Genomic DNA, 20,269 nt, shown 5'->3' on the forward strand with positions numbered 1-20,269 from the left:
CTTCTCTCCCGCCCAGGCAGGGAGGGCTCGCTTTCTGATTGGCCTATTCTCTCCGTGCTTTATACTTCCGGTTTTAAGATCTTAGCTCTAGCGGCCGGTGATTGGACGGCTGGTCTCCGGAAGTGCTGCCTAAGGCGGGTCTGTTCAGTTCAGTTCAGTTCAGTCGCTCAGATACGGCTCAGGTCAGCGCCATGGCGGCCCAGTTGGCTAGAGTCCGGTGGGGCACTGTCTTTGCCGCTGCCCAGAAGGGCCCGCGGGTCTCCTGCCGGAGGTGGGCTGGCGCCTCGGCGGACAACGTGTACGATGTGGTGGTGTCGGGGGGAGGCCTGGTAGGCGCCGCTATGGCTTGTGCCTTAGGTAAGCGCATCTCCAGGCCGGTATTTGCGGGGAGCGAGGCCGTGAAGGAATGATGAGTGTGGGAGCCCTGGCACTGTTTGCCCAAAGCCTGAGTGTTGCACACCTTGTGGTCTATTCCTTGCCCAGAGGAAGCGCAGGACCCCGGGGGCAAACGTTTGTTCCTTCAGAATTCCGAAGGGTCAAAAGTGGGAGGGACCGTAAGGGTCTTTCCAACACGTGGAGGCACAGACCCGCCCAGGGTTATTTCGGTCTGGACACCGAAGTCATCGGGCAGTTGTCTACTGAGCTAGGTTAGGCGGTTTTCTTGTTGATGTTTTTTACACCGCTTCATTGAGATATAGTTTGCATACCATAAACTTCACCCACTTAAAAGCATATAATGTAATGATTTTTAGTTTATTCCTAGAGCTGTGCAGCCATCGCCACAATGAATCTTAGAACATTTTTATCACCGCCCCCCCGAAGAAGCGCGAACCCGTTAGTAGTCACTGCCCATGCAGCCCGCCGTCTCCCCCATCTCCTCCACCGTAGTACCTTAGGCAACCACTCATGTACTTTTTCATCTCTATAGATTGGCTTTTTCAGGACTTTTTCATATACGTGGAATCTGCTTAATGTTTTCAGGAATCATCCAGGTTGCAGCATATGCCAGTGTGTGCGTGCTCAGTCGCCTCCTAGTGTTTGCGACCCCATGAACTGTCGCCTGCTAGGCTCCTTTATCCATGGGATTTTCCTGGCAAGAATACTGGAATGGGTCGCCATGCCCTCCTCCAGCGGATCTTCCCAACCCAGGGATCGATCGAACCCGAGTCTCCTGCATTGCAGGCGGATTCTTTGCTGCTGAGCCACGAGGGGAAGCCCAGCGTGTGCCAGTAATTTGTTTCTTTTTATTGCCAAATAGTAAATAATAGTATTTTAATAAACAAAATAGCGTATTTTGTTTGTTTATTCACCAAGTGATAGACATTTGAGTCGTTTTCACTTTGGAGCTATAACAAATAATGCTGCTAATCACTTCTTGTACATACTTTTGTTTGTGTGAACATGTATTTTTGGTTATCTTGGATATAATCTTAAAAGTGGATTTTCTGGGTCATTTGGTAAACTCTGCTTAACTTTTTGAAGAACTACCAGTGTTCTAGAGCGGCTGCACCATTTTACATTCCCACCAGCAATAAATGAGAGGTCTCATTTCTCCACATCCTGGACAGCACTGTACTGTCTTTTTGTCACTAGTTATAATAGTGAGTGTGAGGTGTTGTCTCCTGGTTTTGATCTGTATTTCCCTAATGAATAATGGTGACTATTCTTTCATGTGTTTATTGGTTATTTGTGTATCTTCTTTGGAGAAATGTCTGTTCAGAACCTTTGCCCATTTCTAAATTGGACTATTTGTCTTTTTATTATTGAGTTGTGTTTTTTATATTGGATTGGCCAAAAAGTTCGTTTAGGGTTTCCATAACCTCTTATGGAAAAACCTGAATGATTCTTTTGGCCAAGTCAGTATATTCTGGGTACAAGCCCCTTATCAGATACATGATTTGCAGATGTGTTCTCCCAATTTGGGAATTGTTTTCTCACTTTCTTGATGGTGTCCTTGGAAGCACAGAAGTTTTTAATTTTGATGAAGTCCAGCTTATCAGTCTCTTACCACTTTTACTTTTGGTATCATGTCTATGCAATCATTACCAAACCTCAAATCAGGAAGTTCGCTCCTGTGTTTTCTTCTAAGAGTTTTATAGTTTTAGTTGTTACATTTCAGCCTGTGATCTACTTTGAGTCCAACATTTGCTTTTCCACGTATAATTTAGACTGCTCTTACCTTGTGAAGTAGATGTTTTCATCTTTTATATGAAGAAACTTGCTTAGCAAGATTAGGTAATGACCAGAGTCTCACACCAGGCAGAGACAGAATTTGAACCTAGGCTAACAAATTCTTCTGCTTTTAACAATTGTACAGTGACTCTCAGAAATTGGATTTGAGTTTTCTGGCTTCCATGGTGGCTCAGATGGTAAAGAAACTGCCTGCAATGTAGGAGACCCAGGCTTGATTCCTAAGTTGGGAAGATCCCCTGGAGAAGGAAATGGCAATCCACTTCAGTATTCTTGCCTGGAGAATCCCATTGACAGAGGAGCCTGACGGGCTACAGTCCATGGGGTCATAAGAGTCAGACACGACTTAGTGACTAAACCACCACCACCAGTATTCTTGCCTAGAGAATTCATGGACAGAGGAGCCTGACGGGCTGTAGTCGATGGGATCACAAAGAATCAGACACAACTGAACAACTAACACTCATTTTTCAATAATGAGAAAGTCTTTGTTGATTTCAGCGTGGGGTGATAGTCACATTTTCCCTAGCAAGTGGGGAAGTTTCCTCTTCTAGGCGACTGGTGGCAAACAGTGCTTTATATAAGCTAATGGGCTTGAGTCTCAAAAACATTTTGTAAAATACAGTTATCAGCACTTGATATAAGCATCTTTTAAAAGTATCTTGCATATACTTTTTTTTCTCTGTGCCAAGCAGCTTGTGGAATCTTAGACCCCAACCAAAGGTTGAAACCTGGGCCTGGCAGTGAGAGCTCCAAGTCCTAACTGTTGGACTGCCAGGGAATTCCCTATATTCCCACAGTTTGAGAACAAGAAACAGAGAAGAGCTTAATTGTCTTGTAGTGACTTTACCTCTTAACTTTTTATACAATTTTGTATGATATGTACTTGAAAAGGTTTTTAGTCTTACTGAGTTTTTGCTAATTTAATTAATATTTGGTGTTGTGCTATTTTCTTTGTTTAGTTTTTTTCCCTTCCTGTTTTGTTCTCTTTCTCACCCCATTTGCCCACATCCCAAGGATGGAAAGTTTTTATAAGCGTAGAGAATTCTGTATTGTAATTGTTCATTTTTCTGTTTTTTTTTTTTTTCCATAGAAGTATAAATTCCTAAATTCAAGGCTGACTTTAAGCAGATACCTGCAAAACAATTCTCTGTGTAAGTTTACGAAAGAGAGCTCATAGGCTGAGTACACCAGGTTATGAGTTGCTGCCTCTAAGTAAGTCAAACCTACCAAGCGTAGGTTTTCCCTAAAAAATTCACACACCAGCTAATTTCCTATTTTAAAAGCTCAGAGAAAGTACTGAATGTTAAAACATGAAAATTGAAGCCCAGTAGGAGATTTGTAAGTCTTTGGTACAATTTATTCAGTGAGCAAGCCTCTACTTTTTTCATATAAAATATAAACAGAGTAAGGAGACTCTGTCCTTGGGCAGGTCCTGCTGAGTCAAGTAAACAAGCTGCTTGAGATTTTGTGCTTGCTAGTGTCTCCCCTCGGAGAAGGCAATGGCACCCCACTCCAGTGTTCTTGCCTGGAGAATCCCAAGGATGGGAAGCCTGGTGGGCTGCCGTCTATGGGGTCGCACAGAGTCTGACACGACTAAAGCAACTTAGCAGCAGCAGCAGTGTCTCCCCTTGATCATCACGGCCTGTATACCCAAAAGTATTCTTGTTAATAGTTTATATGGTGATCAACTTTTACATTTTGACATCCACTTAATCTTGGATAGCTGCTTTAAAAATGAAAATTGTGGAGAAGGAAATGGCAACCCACTCCAGTACTCTTTCCTGGAGAATCCCATGGATGCAGGAGCCTGGTGGGCTGCCATCTATGGGGTCGCACAGAGTTGGACACGACTGAAGCGACTTAGCAGCAGCAGCAGCAGATACTTAGAGACAGATCTGTTTTCACACAGGGTATAGAGAACTCCAGGGAGGTTGTGTTTGCCTTCTTTCCCCTTGTGCATTTGGCTTCTATGTTTCTGGCATGTTTGGGTGTTTGCTTTGCTCATGTTAGGCAGTGGGATAATTGACATTCTCTGCACAAAGATTTTAAGTTTTAAATTACTGTGTGGGTACAACATCCACCCTTCTCTCGCCCACTCTCACACCTGGAAACTTGATGGAACTGTGCTGTCTTGAGACCCTGCAGAAAAATCATTTTAACTTCTAGTAAATTGAGGAAGGCTCACATATCTGAGTACTGGTATACTGTGGCCTCATCATCAACTGGAAATTATTGTTAAGAATATATACACCTTGGGATTTCCCTGTGGCCCAGGGGTTAAGAATCTGCCTGGCAATGCAAGGACATGGGTTCAATTGCTGGTCCAGGAAGATTCCACATGCTGTGAGGCGACTAAGCCCATGTGCCGCAATTAAGACCCAATGCAACCAAATATGTGAATAAATAAATACTAAAAATAAAAAAAAAATTAAAAAAAATGAAAATTGTCCATGGCCTCTTCACATTTCCCTATACACCAGTTTATGTTTTCCTTGATTCTTCTTTAAACTCACATTAGTTTATGTTTTAGGCTTGAAATGTCTATTTCCCTCTCAGCATTGTTACTTGTAAATGATATTCTGCAGTAATTTTTTTCCAAGAGAGTTTCCTAAAACAATGATATTAAATAGCTAAAAATAAAATACTGAACAATAAAGTATTGACCCTGACTATTTTATGTGCTTGGAGATCTTTTTTTTTTTTGACCAAAGAAAATTTATAAAGTACATAGTGTTATGTATGTATTTGTAGGTGATGAAAGCTAGAAACTGTGAGAGCTGGGATTAAAATCCAGAGTTTCTAATTTTCATTTCCAGTCCAATGATTGTTTTAAATAAGAAGGAAACTTCCTTTAAAGGAAGTTAAAGGATGAAGTGACAGGTCTCCATATGAGATTGCATGTATTTAAATCCTCGGTCTTATCTCTAATTCTATCTGGGTAGAATTGTATAAATTACTCACAATTTCTGTACATTGATTTTTCTCATCTCTTAAATTAGGACAGAATAGCTTTTTATTCTTCATAAAATTATGGTATGGATTACATCAGAAGAATACTATAGTAAACCATATATAATTGCACCAGGCATATGCTACGCTAAGTCACTTCAGTCGTGTCCGACTCTGTGTGACCCCATCACGGCAGCCCACCAGGCTCCCCCGTCCCTGGGATTCTCCAGGCAAGAACACCGGAGTAGGTTGCCATTTCCTTCTCCAATGCATGAAAGTGAAAAGTGAAAGTGAAGTCGCTCAGTCGTGTCTGACTCTTAGCGACCCCATGGACTGCAGCCTACCAGGCTCCTCCGTCCATGGGATTTTCCAGGCAAGAATACTGGAGTGGGGTGCCATTGCCTTCTCCTGCACCAGGCATATAGGAGTTAGTAAACATTAGCAGTGATGATAATGATAATAGTGATTCTATGGAACTTTGCTTTTAGATATCCAGGAAAAAGTAAACTATTAATATAATAATCTTGTTATTCATAAAATTGACAAATTATTATGGCACGAGGTTGTCATTTGATAAAACTAACTTGGATTCTTTATAGAGTGAAATGATTTCAAGGTTAAAATTTAGATATTCACCTATAATTCATAATTTCATTTAATTCAATCAACAGCTAAGTTATATATGTTTATGCTTTAACATAAACATTATAGAGGCTATAATGATATTATAGCCTAAAATATGTATTTTCATTATTTTTTTTCTACTTCTATTCCCCTGGACAAATACGGGATTGAAATCTGACTCTTCCTAAATGTTTCCTGGTCTGTCATTGAACAAAAATGTCTGTTAAGACATTGAGTATCTCTTTGTGGGTTGAGGAGATAACAGCATATACTACTGGGGACAATATTGCAATAAGAAAAGAATTCCTAGCCCCCAAGGAGTTTAGAATCCAGCAAAAGGGAATGATCTGTAAATAACGAACAGAAGGAAAACTGAGATGAAAGCTACCCTGGAGGAACAAGGAACTGACCTCTCCTGGGGGCGGAGGTGTGCGGGCTTGGTATGAAGAACACTGCTGTGGAGGTGAGGCTTCAGCGAGAAGGCTCCACAGGGAGCAGGTGGCGGAGGTTTTCGGTGCGGGAGCGGCTACTGTTAGATCAAGGCCGGGAGAAGTGAAGGACCAGAAACCACCCGCTCTGCTGAGCGTGGCCATGGCCGGGGCTCCCATCCTTCAGAGCAGAACCGCTGCAGCACGGCAGGGGTCGCCATGCCGAGCTGGTGGGTTCAGCGCTGCTCACTTCATTTTCCACTGGAGCTGTCCTTGATTTTCACCCTTTCTTTGTTGTCTGTTACAATAGCGCCCTTTTTTTTTTTTTTTTTTTTGTCATTTACATTTCAAAATAAAAAGAGGGATCAAGGTTTGTGGGGTTTCCCTGACCATTACTAAGTAAGACCTGCAGAGTTCTCTCTGGTAATTCCATCACAGGTGTTTTCTCCTTTCTTGGAAGTGCAGCTCACTGCTTATCTTTTTCCCTGCACCTTTTTCTGAGGCACTGTGGAGGGTCTTGTGTCTGTGCTAGTCACCCAGTACCAAAGTCTCCAAGTCCTCTTTTTACTTCACTATACAGATGTTTTAGGACCGGAGTTTTCGGCACCACTGGTGTATTTTTTTGGCTCTCTTTTCTTTTATAAGCTCTTTTATCTTTGACTTAATCCTACTGCTGCTGCTGCTGCTAAGTCGCTTCAGTTGTGTCTGACTCTGTGCGGCCCCATAGACGGCAGCCCACCAGGCTGCGCCTTCCCTGGGATTCTCCTGAGGCCACAGTGAATTTTGTTTGTTAGCTTTATTTTTGTGTTGAACAGGATTTGTAATTTTTAGTGACTTCATACTTTTAAGGTTGTAACTATCTGGTATTCAAACACTGCCGCCTTCCTTCCTTTTTCTTTTCTAGGACATTTTATTCCCTTGTTACGGGTTATGCCATTATTTGCTTCTTTGCAGGGTTTGGTCTGGAGAGTTCTTATTGCCACGAGCAGGGTGGTTTACATGACTGAAAAGGTGCTGTATGTTACTGCTTAGGACTCCGTATGGTGTTCCCTTTTTATGTGTCCTGTAAGAAATTTGTATCCTAAGCACTAAGGAATTACTTAATATGATACTTCTCTTGGAAATGAGAGAATAAATTGATTTTTCTAAAATGATACAGCATTTTGTTTCTTCTTTTTTTTAGGACATGATATTCACTTTTGTGACAAGAAAATACTGTTGTTAGAAGCAGGTCCAAAGAAAGTGCTGGAGAAATTGCCAGAAACTTACAGCAACAGAGTCAGCTCCATCTCCCCTGGCTCTGCAACCCTTCTCAGTAGTGAGTAAAAGATCCTCTGTCACTGTGCCAGCCTCCTGTCTTGACTTTCCAGGATGTCCTGTAGGGCAGAGTCAGCGGGGCACCTGGCAAGGAGGGAGCTCACCGAGATGCCTGGGAGAGGAGGGTAGGGGTGGTAAGTCTAGTACGTAGCTGAAGATCCCAAGAATTGTTCATGTGTCCACTTCCGGTCTGAGAAGACTTCCAGCAGACATGTGGGTCCATGTGGACATCATTTGTGATGTTGGGTCATTATAAATCGGTGGAATTGAAACTATATGAACTAATTGTGACCCTTCACTTGGTGCCAGCATCCTCTTTATTCCCAGAGTCAGCTGTCTGTGGGGCTGGGGAGCCTGAATGCTAAATGCTTTTAGGGTGTAGATGGGTGTGTGCACGGGTAGCACATCGTCTTCGGGTCTCTGCCAGATGTTGCTCCCTCAAGCCAGCCTGTGTGGAACCATCCCATCTAAAATGAGACTCTTGCATCATTCCCTAGCCCCTTATACCGCTTTATTTTTCTTTATGACACTTAGTAACTGATACTATGATTTTTTTTGGGGGGGTTGTCTATCTTTCCAGCTAGAATGTCAGCTGCTTAAGGGCTGAGATTTGTCTGGTTTCCCACTTTGTGCTCAGTACCTAGAAGTGTATCTGGCACATAGTAAGTGCTCAGTAAATATCTCAATGAATGAATTGCTTTGGTTCTCTAGATTTAAACAAAGAATCATCTTTATCCAGGGAGTTTGTAACCTCAGTGGGCTTCCCTGGTGCCTCGGACAGTAAAGAATCTGCCTGCAGTGAGGGAGACCTGGGTTCAGTCCTTGGGAAGATTCCCCTGAAGAAGGGGATGGCAGTCCACTTCAGTATTCTTTTTTTTTTTTTCACTTCAGTATTCTTGCCTGGAGAATTCCATGGACAGAGGAGCCTGATGGGCTAAAGTCCATGCGATCACAAAGAGTCAGACAGGACTGAGTGACTAACACTTTGTAACCTCAGTAGGTTGATTTTTGTAACACTTTTTTTGTAACTCAGTAGGATTTTGTAACTCAGTAGGATGACTTTGTAACCTTTAGTAGGATGGTGAAGAGAAAGTACAATATGGATTTTAATTTCCTTTATTATTTCTCTCTCTTAATGTGGTTTGACCTTTGATCATGAAAGCTGGGTCTTTTTTCATGCTCTGTAATCAGAGCTGGGAAACAGTAGCTTCGCTCCTAGCACCAAACAGGGTAGAAGTGGTGAGTATTTCTCTATTATTGAACACTGAGAACAATCTCTCACTTAACAGGAAGAAGGGACAAAGGGAGACCCAGGGCGGCTGTAGGTCCCATGAGGTTGCTCTGGTCTGTATGTAGCTCTTTTCTCTCGTAGGTTTTGGTGCCTGGGACCACATCTGCAACATGCGATGCAGAGCCTTTCGGCGAATGCAGGTGCCTCCTTTTTCACTTTTGGCAAGATCTTTCGGTCTGTCTTGAGTTAAAATAGTGGAGTACACATTCTCCAGGTTTTCTGTAAATGTGGGAAGAATTCAGGCAGAGTTTATACTCCGTCTCAGGAAGTAGGAGGGAAGCATTCACAAGAGAATTTTCTTCTTACTGTACATCTCCTGCCAGAGGGACTGATACCTTGGGGTTGTTCTGCTTCAGTCCCTTGGGAAAGCGGTGCTCAGTTTCTGATTAGAGTAATGCCTCCTTTTCCCTGGCTTGTAGTACATGCTCTCCCTTTGTGTTTCCAGGTGTGGGATGCCTGCTCAGAGGCCCTGATAATGTTCGATAAGGATAATTTAGATGACATGGGCTATATAGTGGAGAACGATGTCATCATGCATGCTCTCACTAAGCAGCTGGAGGCTGTGTCAGGTGAGGCCCCTGACTCTCCCATCTTCCAGTCACTCTTTGGAAGGAGAACTGGCTTAGAATTATTCTTGGACTTACTGGAAGGATCCCTCCTACAGATACTGATGTTCACCATAAAGAAGCCCTCTGAGGGTTATTTCAGGGTGGTTCTTCCTCTCTCTTTTTAAAACAGCTTTACTCAGGTATGGCTTACATACCAGTAAGTGTACACCCATGCTAAGTGTACAATTCAGTGACTTTGTGTTTTTCAGAATTTGCCTTTTCTGGACATTTCATTTAAGTAGACTTATACAATGTGTATTTTTTGTGTCTGACTTCTCTCCCTGAATATATTTTTGGATTTATTCATGTTGTAGCATGATTCAGCGCTCCAGTCTCATGCGCATGTATTACACTTGGTTTATCCATCATCAGCGATGGACATTGGTTGTTTCTACTTTTTCGTGGTTGTGAATACAGCTAGGGACATTTGTGTGCAAGTTTTTGTGTGTATATACGGTTTATTTCTTCTGGGTGGATACTTAGGACTAGAATTGCTGGGTCATGTAATAATTCTATGTTTAACATTTTCATAAATTGCCAAACTTGAAAGAGGCTGTACCATGTCACTTTACTGCCAACAAATTTAAGAATTCCAATTTCTCCGCCCCTTGCCAAAAGTTATTCCCCTTAACCTTTCTTTTTTTTTTTAATAGCCATCCTAGTAACTGTGAGGTGGTGTCTCATAGTTTTGATTGTATTTACCTGATGACTAATAATGTTGAGTGTCTTTTCAGATGCTTGTTGGCTATTTGTGTATTTTTTTTGGAGAAGTGTCTATGCAAAATCTTTTGCCCATTTAGAACTAGATTGTCTTTTATTTTTTTAGTTATAAGGGTTCTTTGTGTAGTCTGGGTATAAATTCCCCATATATATATATATATGTTTTTTAGATATTTCGGGGTTCTGGAGGGAGAAAAATTGGAAGCGACTTAAATTTAGATGCTTTTTGATATGAGATAATGGTTCATCCATGGAGTGAACTTCCATGTAGTTTTAAAAGATAACTTAGATCTAATAGTCACTTAGAAACATGTCCCACAATTTACTGGTGAAAAAAAGTCTGTGTTGTATGATCCCACGTGTATGTGTGTGTGTGAGGGGGAATGGTGTTTGTGCATGCACAAACATAGGAAATTACCTGGAAAGCAACAGAGCAAAGCTTTAACTGTAGCTATATCTGAGTGGTATGATTAAAGGTGATTCTCCCCCACCCCCCCTCTTAAACCTGTATTTGCAGTTCAGACTTTTACACCAAGTAAAAGTAATAAACATATAATTTTTATGATCAGAAAAGTAAAATGTCTTCCGGGGGAAGGAAAACCTTAGGAAATCTAGAACGTGTTTGAGCCTGTGGTATTCCCCACCCTGTTTGCTCTGAAAGCACATGTGGGTTCATTTGGACATAGAGTGAAAAAGACTAGAGGAGCGAGAGTGTGGGGAGAAAGGAGCGCCTGGCAGGAGGTAAGTCAGTGAGATATCTCCCCTCACACACACACCGATTCAGCCCTGTGGCCTCCGTCTTTTATTAGCTCTTAGACCATAACATTGATGACATGGGTTTTTTTTTAAGGTCTTTACCTTTCTTATTTAGGAGTCAATGATAAGATAAAGATAAGCTGTCTTGCGACCTTGCTTTATTTACTGAGTTTTTTCCTCAGCCTGCGGGCCAACTGTCTAATGTTTTTTTTTTTTTTTTTTTGTCTAATGTTTTGTTTTCTCTCTTCTGACCTCCCTAGACCAAGTGACCGTTCTCTACAAGAGCAAAGCAGTCAGCTATACCTGGCCTTATCCGTTTTCCATGGCAGACTCCAGCCCTTGGGTTCATATTACCCTAGGTGATGGCAGAACCCTCCAGACCAAATTGTTGGTAGTTGAAGATTCTTATTTTGCCAGGGGTCTTGCATATCCACATCTTATTAGAGTCTATGGTCTCTTGTTTTAGATCTTAGCTATAGTTGAAGTTGATTTGAAGCAAAGCTTTTGGCTATAAGGACCTGGACCCACTCAGATCAGCTCCAGTTAGGATGGCCCTATTGTAAATGCTGTACAGGAGGCAATCTCTCAGACCATCATATGTCTTGAAATAAAGGATAGCTGGCCTTACAGGGACAGGAATCAGAGGGTCAGAAAATGAGCCCTTTCTCTACCTCTCAGGAATCCTGCAGTCACTCATCTCACATCTCCCATTTTTTTTCTCTTCCTGATCATTAGCTTCCCCTTTTGCATGGCAGCCATTCTCAGCCTTACATCAGGACTGTTCAGCTCCAGTGTCTGCTTTACTGCTTTCTAGTTCAGTATGAAGAGACTTTGGCTGAGTTTAACCTATGGCTGGCCCTTTGTGGGTCAGATGTCCAGCTATGGTCTGTTCATTGAAGCTGGGATCGCTTATGTAGGGCTTCTCCTCTAGGGGCTGGGAGTAACATAGGTAAGAGTTGGCTGCCCCAGATGGGCTTGCCAACAGTTGGAACTAGAGAAAACTTTCAGGAGGCAGGGACAACCTTCTGGAGTAGTTTTGTTAATTAAGAGGTTGGCAGACTCAGCAGGCTCTTGTCTGCACGCAGATTGGTGCAGACGGTCACAACTCAGGAGTGCGGCAGGCTGCAGGAATCCGGAATGTTAGCTGGAACTATGACCAATCCGCTGTTGTGGCTACTCTGCATTTATCAGAGGTAAGATCCTGAGCCCACTCTTGGGAGCCTTGCTCATGCCTAACTGGTACCGGGCACTTCTGACAAGGACTCTTCTCCTGTGTGTTGTAGGCCACCGAAAACAATGTAGCTTGGCAGAGATTTCTCCCCTCTGGGCCCATTGCTCTGCTTCCGGTAAGAAGTCCTTCTGGCTTGTCTTCTTAAACATGTCAACTCTTCTCCTTTTAGAACCTCACTCCACTCAGCCTTTTGCTAGTTGCAAGGGACTATGCCCAGACTAGCTTTGTTACCCCTTCTTATCGTCCCTCGAACCTGAGAGCTCTTAGGAACCGAAGTGTCAGCCCTTGGCATTGATGTTCTTTCGACACAGCTCTCAGACACTTTGAGTTCCTTGGTTTGGTCCACATCCCATGAACATGCAGCAGAGCTGGTCAGCATGGAAGAGGAGGAGTTTGTGGATGCCATTAACTCCGCCTTTGTGAGTATCACCTGCCGATGATGTGTTGCGGGGATAGATCCAGAAAGGTGGTTCTGAGTAAGAAGAAAGGAATAATCAACACACTGCCCCTTTGGACCTGTACCACTTGATCTGGATTACATGGGGGAGAGGCTTCAGGAAAATGTGAAACCACAGAAATTGGCTTGTGTGCACTTCTGAGCGTCGTGGGCTGCTGCTCTGCTGACCGAAACAGCTGCCTGTGTGGAAGTTACCTGGATAAGTAACTTTTTTTGAAGTGATAATACTTTGATAATTTTTAACAGAAGCCAGCAAGAGCAAAAGGAACTAAACGTACTAAAGGGGCTTCCAAGGTAATGATGACCCTTTCTGGGTGACTTAGTATATGTTCCTGGCATAAGGCCTTTGCAGTGCATTCGTTCAGCAAGTTATGAGTGCTGCTACGTAGATGGCACTGGAGGTAGACAAGTGAGATACAGCCCCTGCTTTCAGGAAGCTCAGAGTGAGGAAGGACACAGAAATGAGTTAGGATCCAGTGTAGAGTTTGCATAGGATGCTATACTATGGAGCTTGGAGGAGAACAACAGACACAGAGGACGGTTTGGAGGGAGGTTTACAAAGCGATGGTAGCTTCTGGACACTCCTAGGTGTTACCCTGGTGAACTAGAATTGAGGGGACATTCTAAGCAGAGGGGTGTGTGGAATCAAGAGCATGCTGTAGAGAGAGCTGCTTTGTGGCTGGCACGTGCATTTTGAGGGTTAGGAATGGTGAAAGATGAAGCTCAGAGGTAGGCAGGGGTGGCTCATGAGCAGTTTGACTTGGTCCTACAGCTTGTGGGGAATGACGGGGAATTGCATTTTGCATTCATTTGAGGGGCTTGTCACTTGTGGTACCACTACCCATGGCTGTGGTTATAAAATGCTTGCCTTGTTGAATGTTTTAATTCCCCGCTGGAATTGCTGATGAACTTTCACTTTATTTTGTGGTCGATACTACTCAGTGGAGTGATGTGAACCACACAGACTTCATCGACTCAGCTGGCTCCATGCTGCAGTCCGCAGTTGCCTTTCTGAAGCCCACTAGAGTCTCAGCTCGCCAGCTGCCCCCCAGTGTTGCCAGGGTGGACGCCAAAAGCCGAGTCCTGTTTCCTCTTGGGTTGGGACACGCTGCCGAGTATGTCCGGCCTCGGCTGGCCCTCATTGGGTAAGATGGTAACAGCAGAGCCGCTCCCTTTTCCCTCTTGCTGAAGGCCACACCTGAACTCTGCTTTATTCTTAGGGATGCAGCCCACAGGGTCCATCCACTTGCAGGACAAGGTGTCAACATGGGCTTTGGGGATATCTCCAGTTTGCTCCATCACCTCAGTACTGCAGCCTTCAATGGCAAAGACTTAGGTAAGGATTCAGTGTACCTTGGAGAAGTATCCCAAGCTCATATAATATGGGAAGATTAGGAAAATGACTCCTCAGGAGCCAGATAGAGTGGGCATAAATGCATCTGGTTTGCTAGGAAAGAAAACAGCACTGCAGAATTAGGGAGGTAACCTTGCCTTTTCCCTCCAGGCTCCATGAGCCACCTCACAAGTTATGAAACAGACAGACAGCGTCACAACACCGCTCTTCTGGCTGCTACGGACCTACTGAAGAGGCTCTATTCCACCAGGGCCACCCTCGTCGTGCTGCTCAGGACCTGGGGCTTGCAGGCTACAAATGCAGTGTCTCCACTCAAAGTAAGAGAGCTCTCCCAGATCTCCAAGAATCATGCTCACTGAGGAATGACTTGGCCGATGACTGTTTAATTTCTTTGAATTATTTTTCTTGGCTATTAAATTATCATCTTTATCTGAATACCTTCCCCAGTGGTTATGAGCAGAAATGTCCCTGCTGGGCTTTTTGGTACTAGCCCACATGGAAGCAGTAACTTGATATAAAATAGTGAATACGGATTCTTAAAGATGCTTAAACTCCTTTTGCTGCTGTCCAGCTTCTTTCCTGAGAAACCTCCATTAAAAGTTACTTTGGAGGGACTTGGAAGGAGAATCTGTCTGGAACTATCACGAATTTTTGCTTCAATCACTTTAAATATTTTAAAGTATTGTCTTCACCTGCCTTCATACCTTAAAATATCAAGAGTATCACTCACTTGATTTCATTTTATCTCTAGGAACAGATCATGGCCTTTGCAAGCAAATGAGTACTCTTCTTCTGGAGATTATGTTGATGAAAAATGAATATCGAACATCTTTTTCCAAGACCATCACGTCGTTTCAAAATTAAATAAATTTACATTAGAATTCTTCTCTCTTTTTCTCCTCTGCTTAATGAACTTTTGAAGCCCAAATAATGAGTGATAATTTATGGTGAGGAGGGCATATCAACCAAGCCAAGGGGAAAAAACCAAAGGAAAACTATGACTTGGCTGAAAATAAATTTTTATTACTTAAAACAAAAATTGCTAAGGTGCCGTCTCATTCATTTTTACTTGTTAACAATTTTTTTGAAAAAGAAGATTTATACAACTTTTTAAAAAATGCTGGTTGTAAATTTATAGTTTATTTTGATAGACAAGAATTAGAAAGTCAATTGATGCATTTTTGTTAGAACTGCTATTTTAAAACTAATAATGCTAGAATGCAGAATAAGACAAATTGCTTTAACCTTTATTATAGGTATATTAGACTTTCTTAAAAGGAAACCAAGTTTTAAAATGCTAGTTATTACTTCCTTATCACAGCACCATTTTTCATCGATGGCTCCTCTGTGGGACACCACTGTATTCTGTCATAAAACAATAAATAATTTCATTGCACAGGTTAAAAGACCTCAGGAACCAGGTCAAAAGAAAAGAATCTGAATAGCAGCAGAATTTGTTCATGTTTGATTGCAGACTGCTGGCAGACCTGGGCAGGGGGCGGGTTGCTTTACTCTGCAGTTTTGAAGTGCTTACCTCACAGTACCCAAGATGCCTATCGAAGAGATTTTTGGATCCATTGGATTTGTATGCCATAAAGAATATCTTGCTCAGAAGTCTGATTTGAAAATGAAAGAAGATAACGGTCTGCTTTTGACCCAAGGTAAGCTTTTCTTGGGAAATATTTTTGAAGGAGTGGGAAATGTGTTACCACAGGGGAGCTTTTCAGGTAAATGCAGAAAATTTATAAGATCCTAGAGTAAAAACGTGAATGTTTCAAGTCTTCCTGGAATCTCAGGAAAAATGTGCCCAGAATGAAAGATGGCAGCTCTGGGAAAAGCTGGGTGATTACTGGCAAAGTCCAGAAAGGTCACTGTAGGGGAAAAAGGTCCTCTTTCATAAGAAAAGGGAAAGGTAAAAAGAACATGGACTCTACAAAAGTACGCAAACAAAATCAGGCAAGACATGAATTTTAAGGCACACCTTGCAAGGGCCTCCATAACCCACAGAGGATGTTTTGCTGAAAACACACACACAACATCCACTGTGTGCCGGGCCTTGTCCCAAGTATTTGAAATACATAACATATTCACAGAAAGGAAACCTCATCACCAATACTAGACCCTGTAAGACCTCTCGTAAGAGGCCCAAAAAGTATACTAGCGGCAGAAAGAATAGACAAACTTTTTTGTAAGAAATAAAAATTCTCATTCCAAATTGTTCCTATAATGGATAAACTGGTTAATTCTCCAGATGTTCTAATCAAGATTATCAGAAAATATGTAGCTACATTTCTGGAGTTATAATGCGTCTACCCAAGAGTTCTGAAAGTATTTGGGATGACTAAAGAAGTCAGCTGAACAATGTGTGGCCTTTATAAAAAAAGTTCCAGAGATAAACTGGTGATAAAAGACCAGGAAATCTTACTCCTCTGAATCCATCAAGCTGGAGGAGTCTTTAGTGAACATAGCTTATCTCTTGGGAAAACGTGGTTTCTAGTGGGAAATGGTCTCCCCCAGTGAAATTTATGGGATTTCAGTTCTCAAACCAGGAACTGAACCTGGGCCCTCGGCAGTGAGAGCATGGAGTCCTAACCACTGGACCACCAGGGGATTCCCTGTCCCTAATCTTGCATTTAGTGTATGAAGACTGGTTCTAACGGCCTTCTCTTTGGACAAGATGGGAAGGTCCAGAGGTTAAGTAGTATGTTAAAGAGAATGTAAGGGATGTAGAAGGTGTTTTCTTCAAAACACCAAAAGACTATGCAAATGAAAGTGAAGTCGCGCAGTTGTATCTGACTCTTTGTGACCCCATGGACTGTAGCCTATCAGGCTCCTCTGTCCGTGGAATTTTCCAGGCAAGAGTACTGGAGTGGGTTGCCATATCCTTCACCAGGGGATCTTCCCGACCCAGGGGAACCCAGGTCTCCCACGTTGCAGGCAGACACTTTACCATCTGAGCCACCAGGGAAGCCCCAAAAGACTATGGAAGGAGAGATTAGAGCAGAAGTAAGACTATGGAGGAGGGATTTTTTTTTCTAACATCAGTGCAGTCCCAAAGTGGAATGAGTTGTCTGGGAACATGCCTAAACAGAAACTGAGTGATAACGAGTTAGAAGCATTAAGGGACTGCAATGGGTAGAAGACTGGATTACATTTTTTAGCTGTTTCCATTATTTCCATTATTTAGCTGTTTCTATTATTTCATTCTGCTTTAGCATTTTTGGAGGAAGAGAATAGGTATAAAGGTGACCTCAGTATAATTAAACATTAGTGTGAAGAATGAAAAAATGCCACATAGAATTGAAAAAACAAATTTGGGGGGATAAGTATATAGAAATTTGCCTAGTTATTTGCACATATCAGATATTAAATATTTCTTGACTCAATGGACTTATTTGTGCATATCAGATATTAAATATTTCTTGACTCAATGGACTTATCTGCACATATCAGATATTAAATATTTCTTGACTCAATGGACTATCTTTAAAAATAAGGTTTCCCAGGAAGTGGTGTGAGGGCCGAGTGTATTTATGTGAAAAAGCTGAGTCTACTGTGGAAGCTACAAGCGTGTGGAGATACAATTCTGCTGGAAGGAAGCTGGAGGTAAAGAGCCAGACTTCAGGAAGATCTTCCAAGTCCAAGAACAATCAAGTGCGTAGACAAGCAAATGACGGTCATGTGGGAGAGAACAAGATAATGGACTTCAGGGGAAATAATTCACAGAATCGAATGCTGAATATTCAAAGTGAGCATCCACTATATGGATGTGGGCCAAGATGGCCAAGCAAGTCAAATGTTAGGTCTCACCAGGAAGGGTATCAGAAACCCTGGGACTAGACAGCTATGTAGAGGATGCTAGCTGAAATGATCAGGGGGCAGGGCAGAAAGAGACACTGCTATGAAGACTAAAAGTGCAAGCTGAAAGGGGCTATTACCAAAATCTAGATCCTTGGAAAGCACACCCACAGGCCTCTTACCAGAAACCGGGGTATAGCTGTATTAGAAATACAAAGAAATTAAATTTAGGATGACAATATAAAGACAAGGGGAGGAGGAGGTATTTGCACAGGAAACACACACATACTCCTTATATAAGATTGGATATGTTCATTAATCCGAGGGTTGACTGATAAAAAGTTGATTAAAAAGTGGTCTGTACAAGGCAGACACACCCTCCCAAAACGTGTCCTCTTAACTGGATGTCCCACTTCTGGCCAATGAGGAGTTGCTCTCCATCCTGCTGAGATTTAGAATGGCTGCTCTCAGCTGGCTGGGTTGGCGCTAACACAAAGTGGGATCGTGTAACTTCAGGTATGGTGTTTTTCTCTGAATTACACATGGTAAGCAAAACCTTTTTCTTTAAGGGCAGGTGAGTGGAAGTAAAGGTGGGACAGGGCAAAGTGTAGGAAAAATACCGGTGTCAAAAGGTCATGGGACTGTCATCAGTTTAACATCTAAGAGGATAATTAAAATGTTCAAAGGGATGAGGCACTAAAAGGGCTGAAATGAGATTTTTCTTTGGTTGCCACGGTTCCATCCCTGGGTTCCCTAAGATTAAGTTCCAAAGCTGTTACTTTTGGCTCTCTGATATACAAGGAACCTCAAAGATTTAGATTCTGGTACCAGCTGTGCATGAAGAGTGGTTAGGAAACAGTTCACATTTGATTAATTAAAATTAATTAAACCCCAATCTCTAGACCCAAGGGCAAGACCTGTCTACAAAAGCCCCTTCCTCTTGGTGAAACCAGCTGCTGGGCTTCAGTCCAGGTGGCCCCCAGACTAGCACAGAACACAACAGAATCCTTTCCTCTCTCGTTCTCCCTTTAAAAATATTGGCAAATGCAGGCCTCAGAAGAATGGCGTGGCCTTAGTGGGAGATGCCCAGAGACTGCAGCAGGTGAAAGGTGGCCCCCAAGGCCCAGCCGGTCTCGATGTTGTTCACTTTCTTCGTGAGCTGTTGGGAAGGAGAAAAAAAGTCTTCACATTTTTATTCCATTTTCAACTCTAGCAAGCATAACAAGCAGAGAATATCTTCCCAGATCATCTACATGGCCAAACCAAGGCAGCAGTGGGAGTAGCCAGTATCTGGAGGCTTCTCCCAACCCTCCCTGCAAGTTCCCCTCCCATCACTGCCTAATGCCCCTACCTACACCTGCCCATCTGATCCCTGAATCTTCTGGCCCAGGAAGTGGTCTCAACTCAGGACTTCTGAAAAGGATCTTTTAGATAGGTTTCTGAACTCTCCCTAGTCCTGAAACTAAATATATAACAGGAGTTAGTAGATTTAGCAGAGAAGGCAATGGCAACCGACTCCAATACTCTTGCCTGGAAAATCCCATGGACGGAGGAGCCTGATGGGCTGCAGTCCATGGGGTCGTGAAGAGTCGGACACAACTGAGCGACTTCACTTTCACTTTTCACTTTCATGCATTGGAGGAGGAAATGGCAACCCACTCCAGTGTTCTTGCCTGGAGAATCCCAGGGACAGGGGAGCCTGGTGGGCTGCCATCTATGGGGTCGCACAGAGTCGGACACGACTGAAGCGACTTAGCAGCAGCAGTAGATTTAGGGGTAGGAAAGAACATACTAAGCTGCTCAGTTCATACTTTGTAATTAACCTCCTCTTCTTAAGCACTTGTTAATAACCAACCAAGGGATTTTAGGCATTGTAGGCCAGATTGTGCTTGAGTTGGTTCAGTGACTTTGGGCAAAAGTTAATTTTCTCAACTGCATAACAGGATTAGATTAGCCTTTATCAAATTGTTTCTTCAGAATCCTAGAGGTTCCTTAGAAGTGCTTCAAAGGAGAAAGGAGGCAGATGGTGGTGTTCCAGGCCCCCTACCTCTGCTTCAACCAGATAACTCCATTTTTATCAGTTTTACTGGAATTCTGCATAAGCTATTATAAAGATGCTATGCCCAGGTTTGCAAATCAGTGGACTGCTTTTAATCTTCTAGCTTCTTATGACACAGTACTTCTGTGTTAACTTAATAAAATTAAGTCAACAGTCAATGTGCCAAAAGCTGAGAATGGTGTGTGCATCATTATCTTGAGATTTAGTCTGTGACACCCAAGTCACACTGGGAGTACCCCCTAGCCCCACCACCCTGAAATGTCCCTCTGTCCTCAGGACCTCGATGCCAAAGTGAAGTGATCTCTGGAACTGGGGACTGCCCACCCCTGATGCAAATTCTGCTGCCACTGAAATGAAGACGTAAAGGATGCCAGAAATGGAAATGGCAGAAAATTGTCCTTAAATGATTTGGTTACTGTTGATGCTTAAGTACAGGTAGTAGTTAACTTAGTATTGAGGGCTTAGGATGACCCCAAGCCTCCCA

At 42.8% G+C, this 20,269-nt stretch overlaps 2 protein-coding genes across 19 annotated transcripts in view; one reads left to right on the forward strand and one right to left on the reverse strand.

Moving 5' to 3' along the window:
• Positions 1-104: 104 nt before the first annotated feature.
• COQ6 (coenzyme Q6, monooxygenase) lies at positions 105-14,967 on the forward strand. 2 transcript variants are annotated; one of them, XM_015473228.3, is made up of 13 exons: positions 170-357; positions 7,378-7,512; positions 8,884-8,942; positions 9,248-9,371; positions 11,147-11,277; positions 11,972-12,079; positions 12,170-12,232; positions 12,429-12,536; positions 12,821-12,868; positions 13,517-13,719; positions 13,795-13,910; positions 14,079-14,245; positions 14,680-14,967. In XM_015473228.3, the coding sequence occupies exons 1-13, from the start codon at positions 192-194 to the stop codon at positions 14,707-14,709; spliced, it is 1,458 nt and encodes a 485-aa protein (XP_015328714.1). In that variant the 5' UTR covers positions 170-191; the 3' UTR covers positions 14,710-14,967.
• The window catches only part of ENTPD5 (ectonucleoside triphosphate diphosphohydrolase 5 (inactive)), a 35,774-nt gene continuing 30,435 nt past the window's right edge, over positions 14,931-20,269 (reverse strand). For 16 of the 17 annotated variants that reach the window (XM_059890486.1, XM_010809483.4, XM_059890476.1 and 13 more), the window contains one exon: positions 14,931-18,885. In XM_059890486.1, the coding sequence (XP_059746469.1) occupies positions 18,799-18,885 (87 nt within the window). In that variant the 3' untranslated portion in view covers positions 14,931-18,798. The remainder of the gene's footprint in view (positions 18,886-20,269) is intronic. The other variant, NM_001192752.2, reaches the window with a different exon arrangement.

This window comes from Bos taurus, chromosome 10 (genome assembly GCF_002263795.3).
Source record: "Bos taurus isolate L1 Dominette 01449 registration number 42190680 breed Hereford chromosome 10, ARS-UCD2.0, whole genome shotgun sequence".
Lineage (NCBI taxonomy): Eukaryota > Metazoa > Chordata > Mammalia > Artiodactyla > Bovidae > Bos > Bos taurus.

Bases quoted from the DNA above. Each gene is read 5' to 3' on its own strand.
- COQ6 (XM_015473228.3), top strand. From the start codon at position 192: ATGGCGGCCCAGTTGGCTAGAGTCCGGTGGGGCACTGTCTTTGCCGCT. The intron at 13,720-13,794 runs GTAAGATGGTAA...CTTTATTCTTAG, and splicing joins CCTCGGCTGGCCCTCATTGG to GGATGCAGCCCACAGGGTCC. The intron at 13,911-14,078 runs GTAAGGATTCAG...TTTTCCCTCCAG, and splicing joins CTTCAATGGCAAAGACTTAG to GCTCCATGAGCCACCTCACA.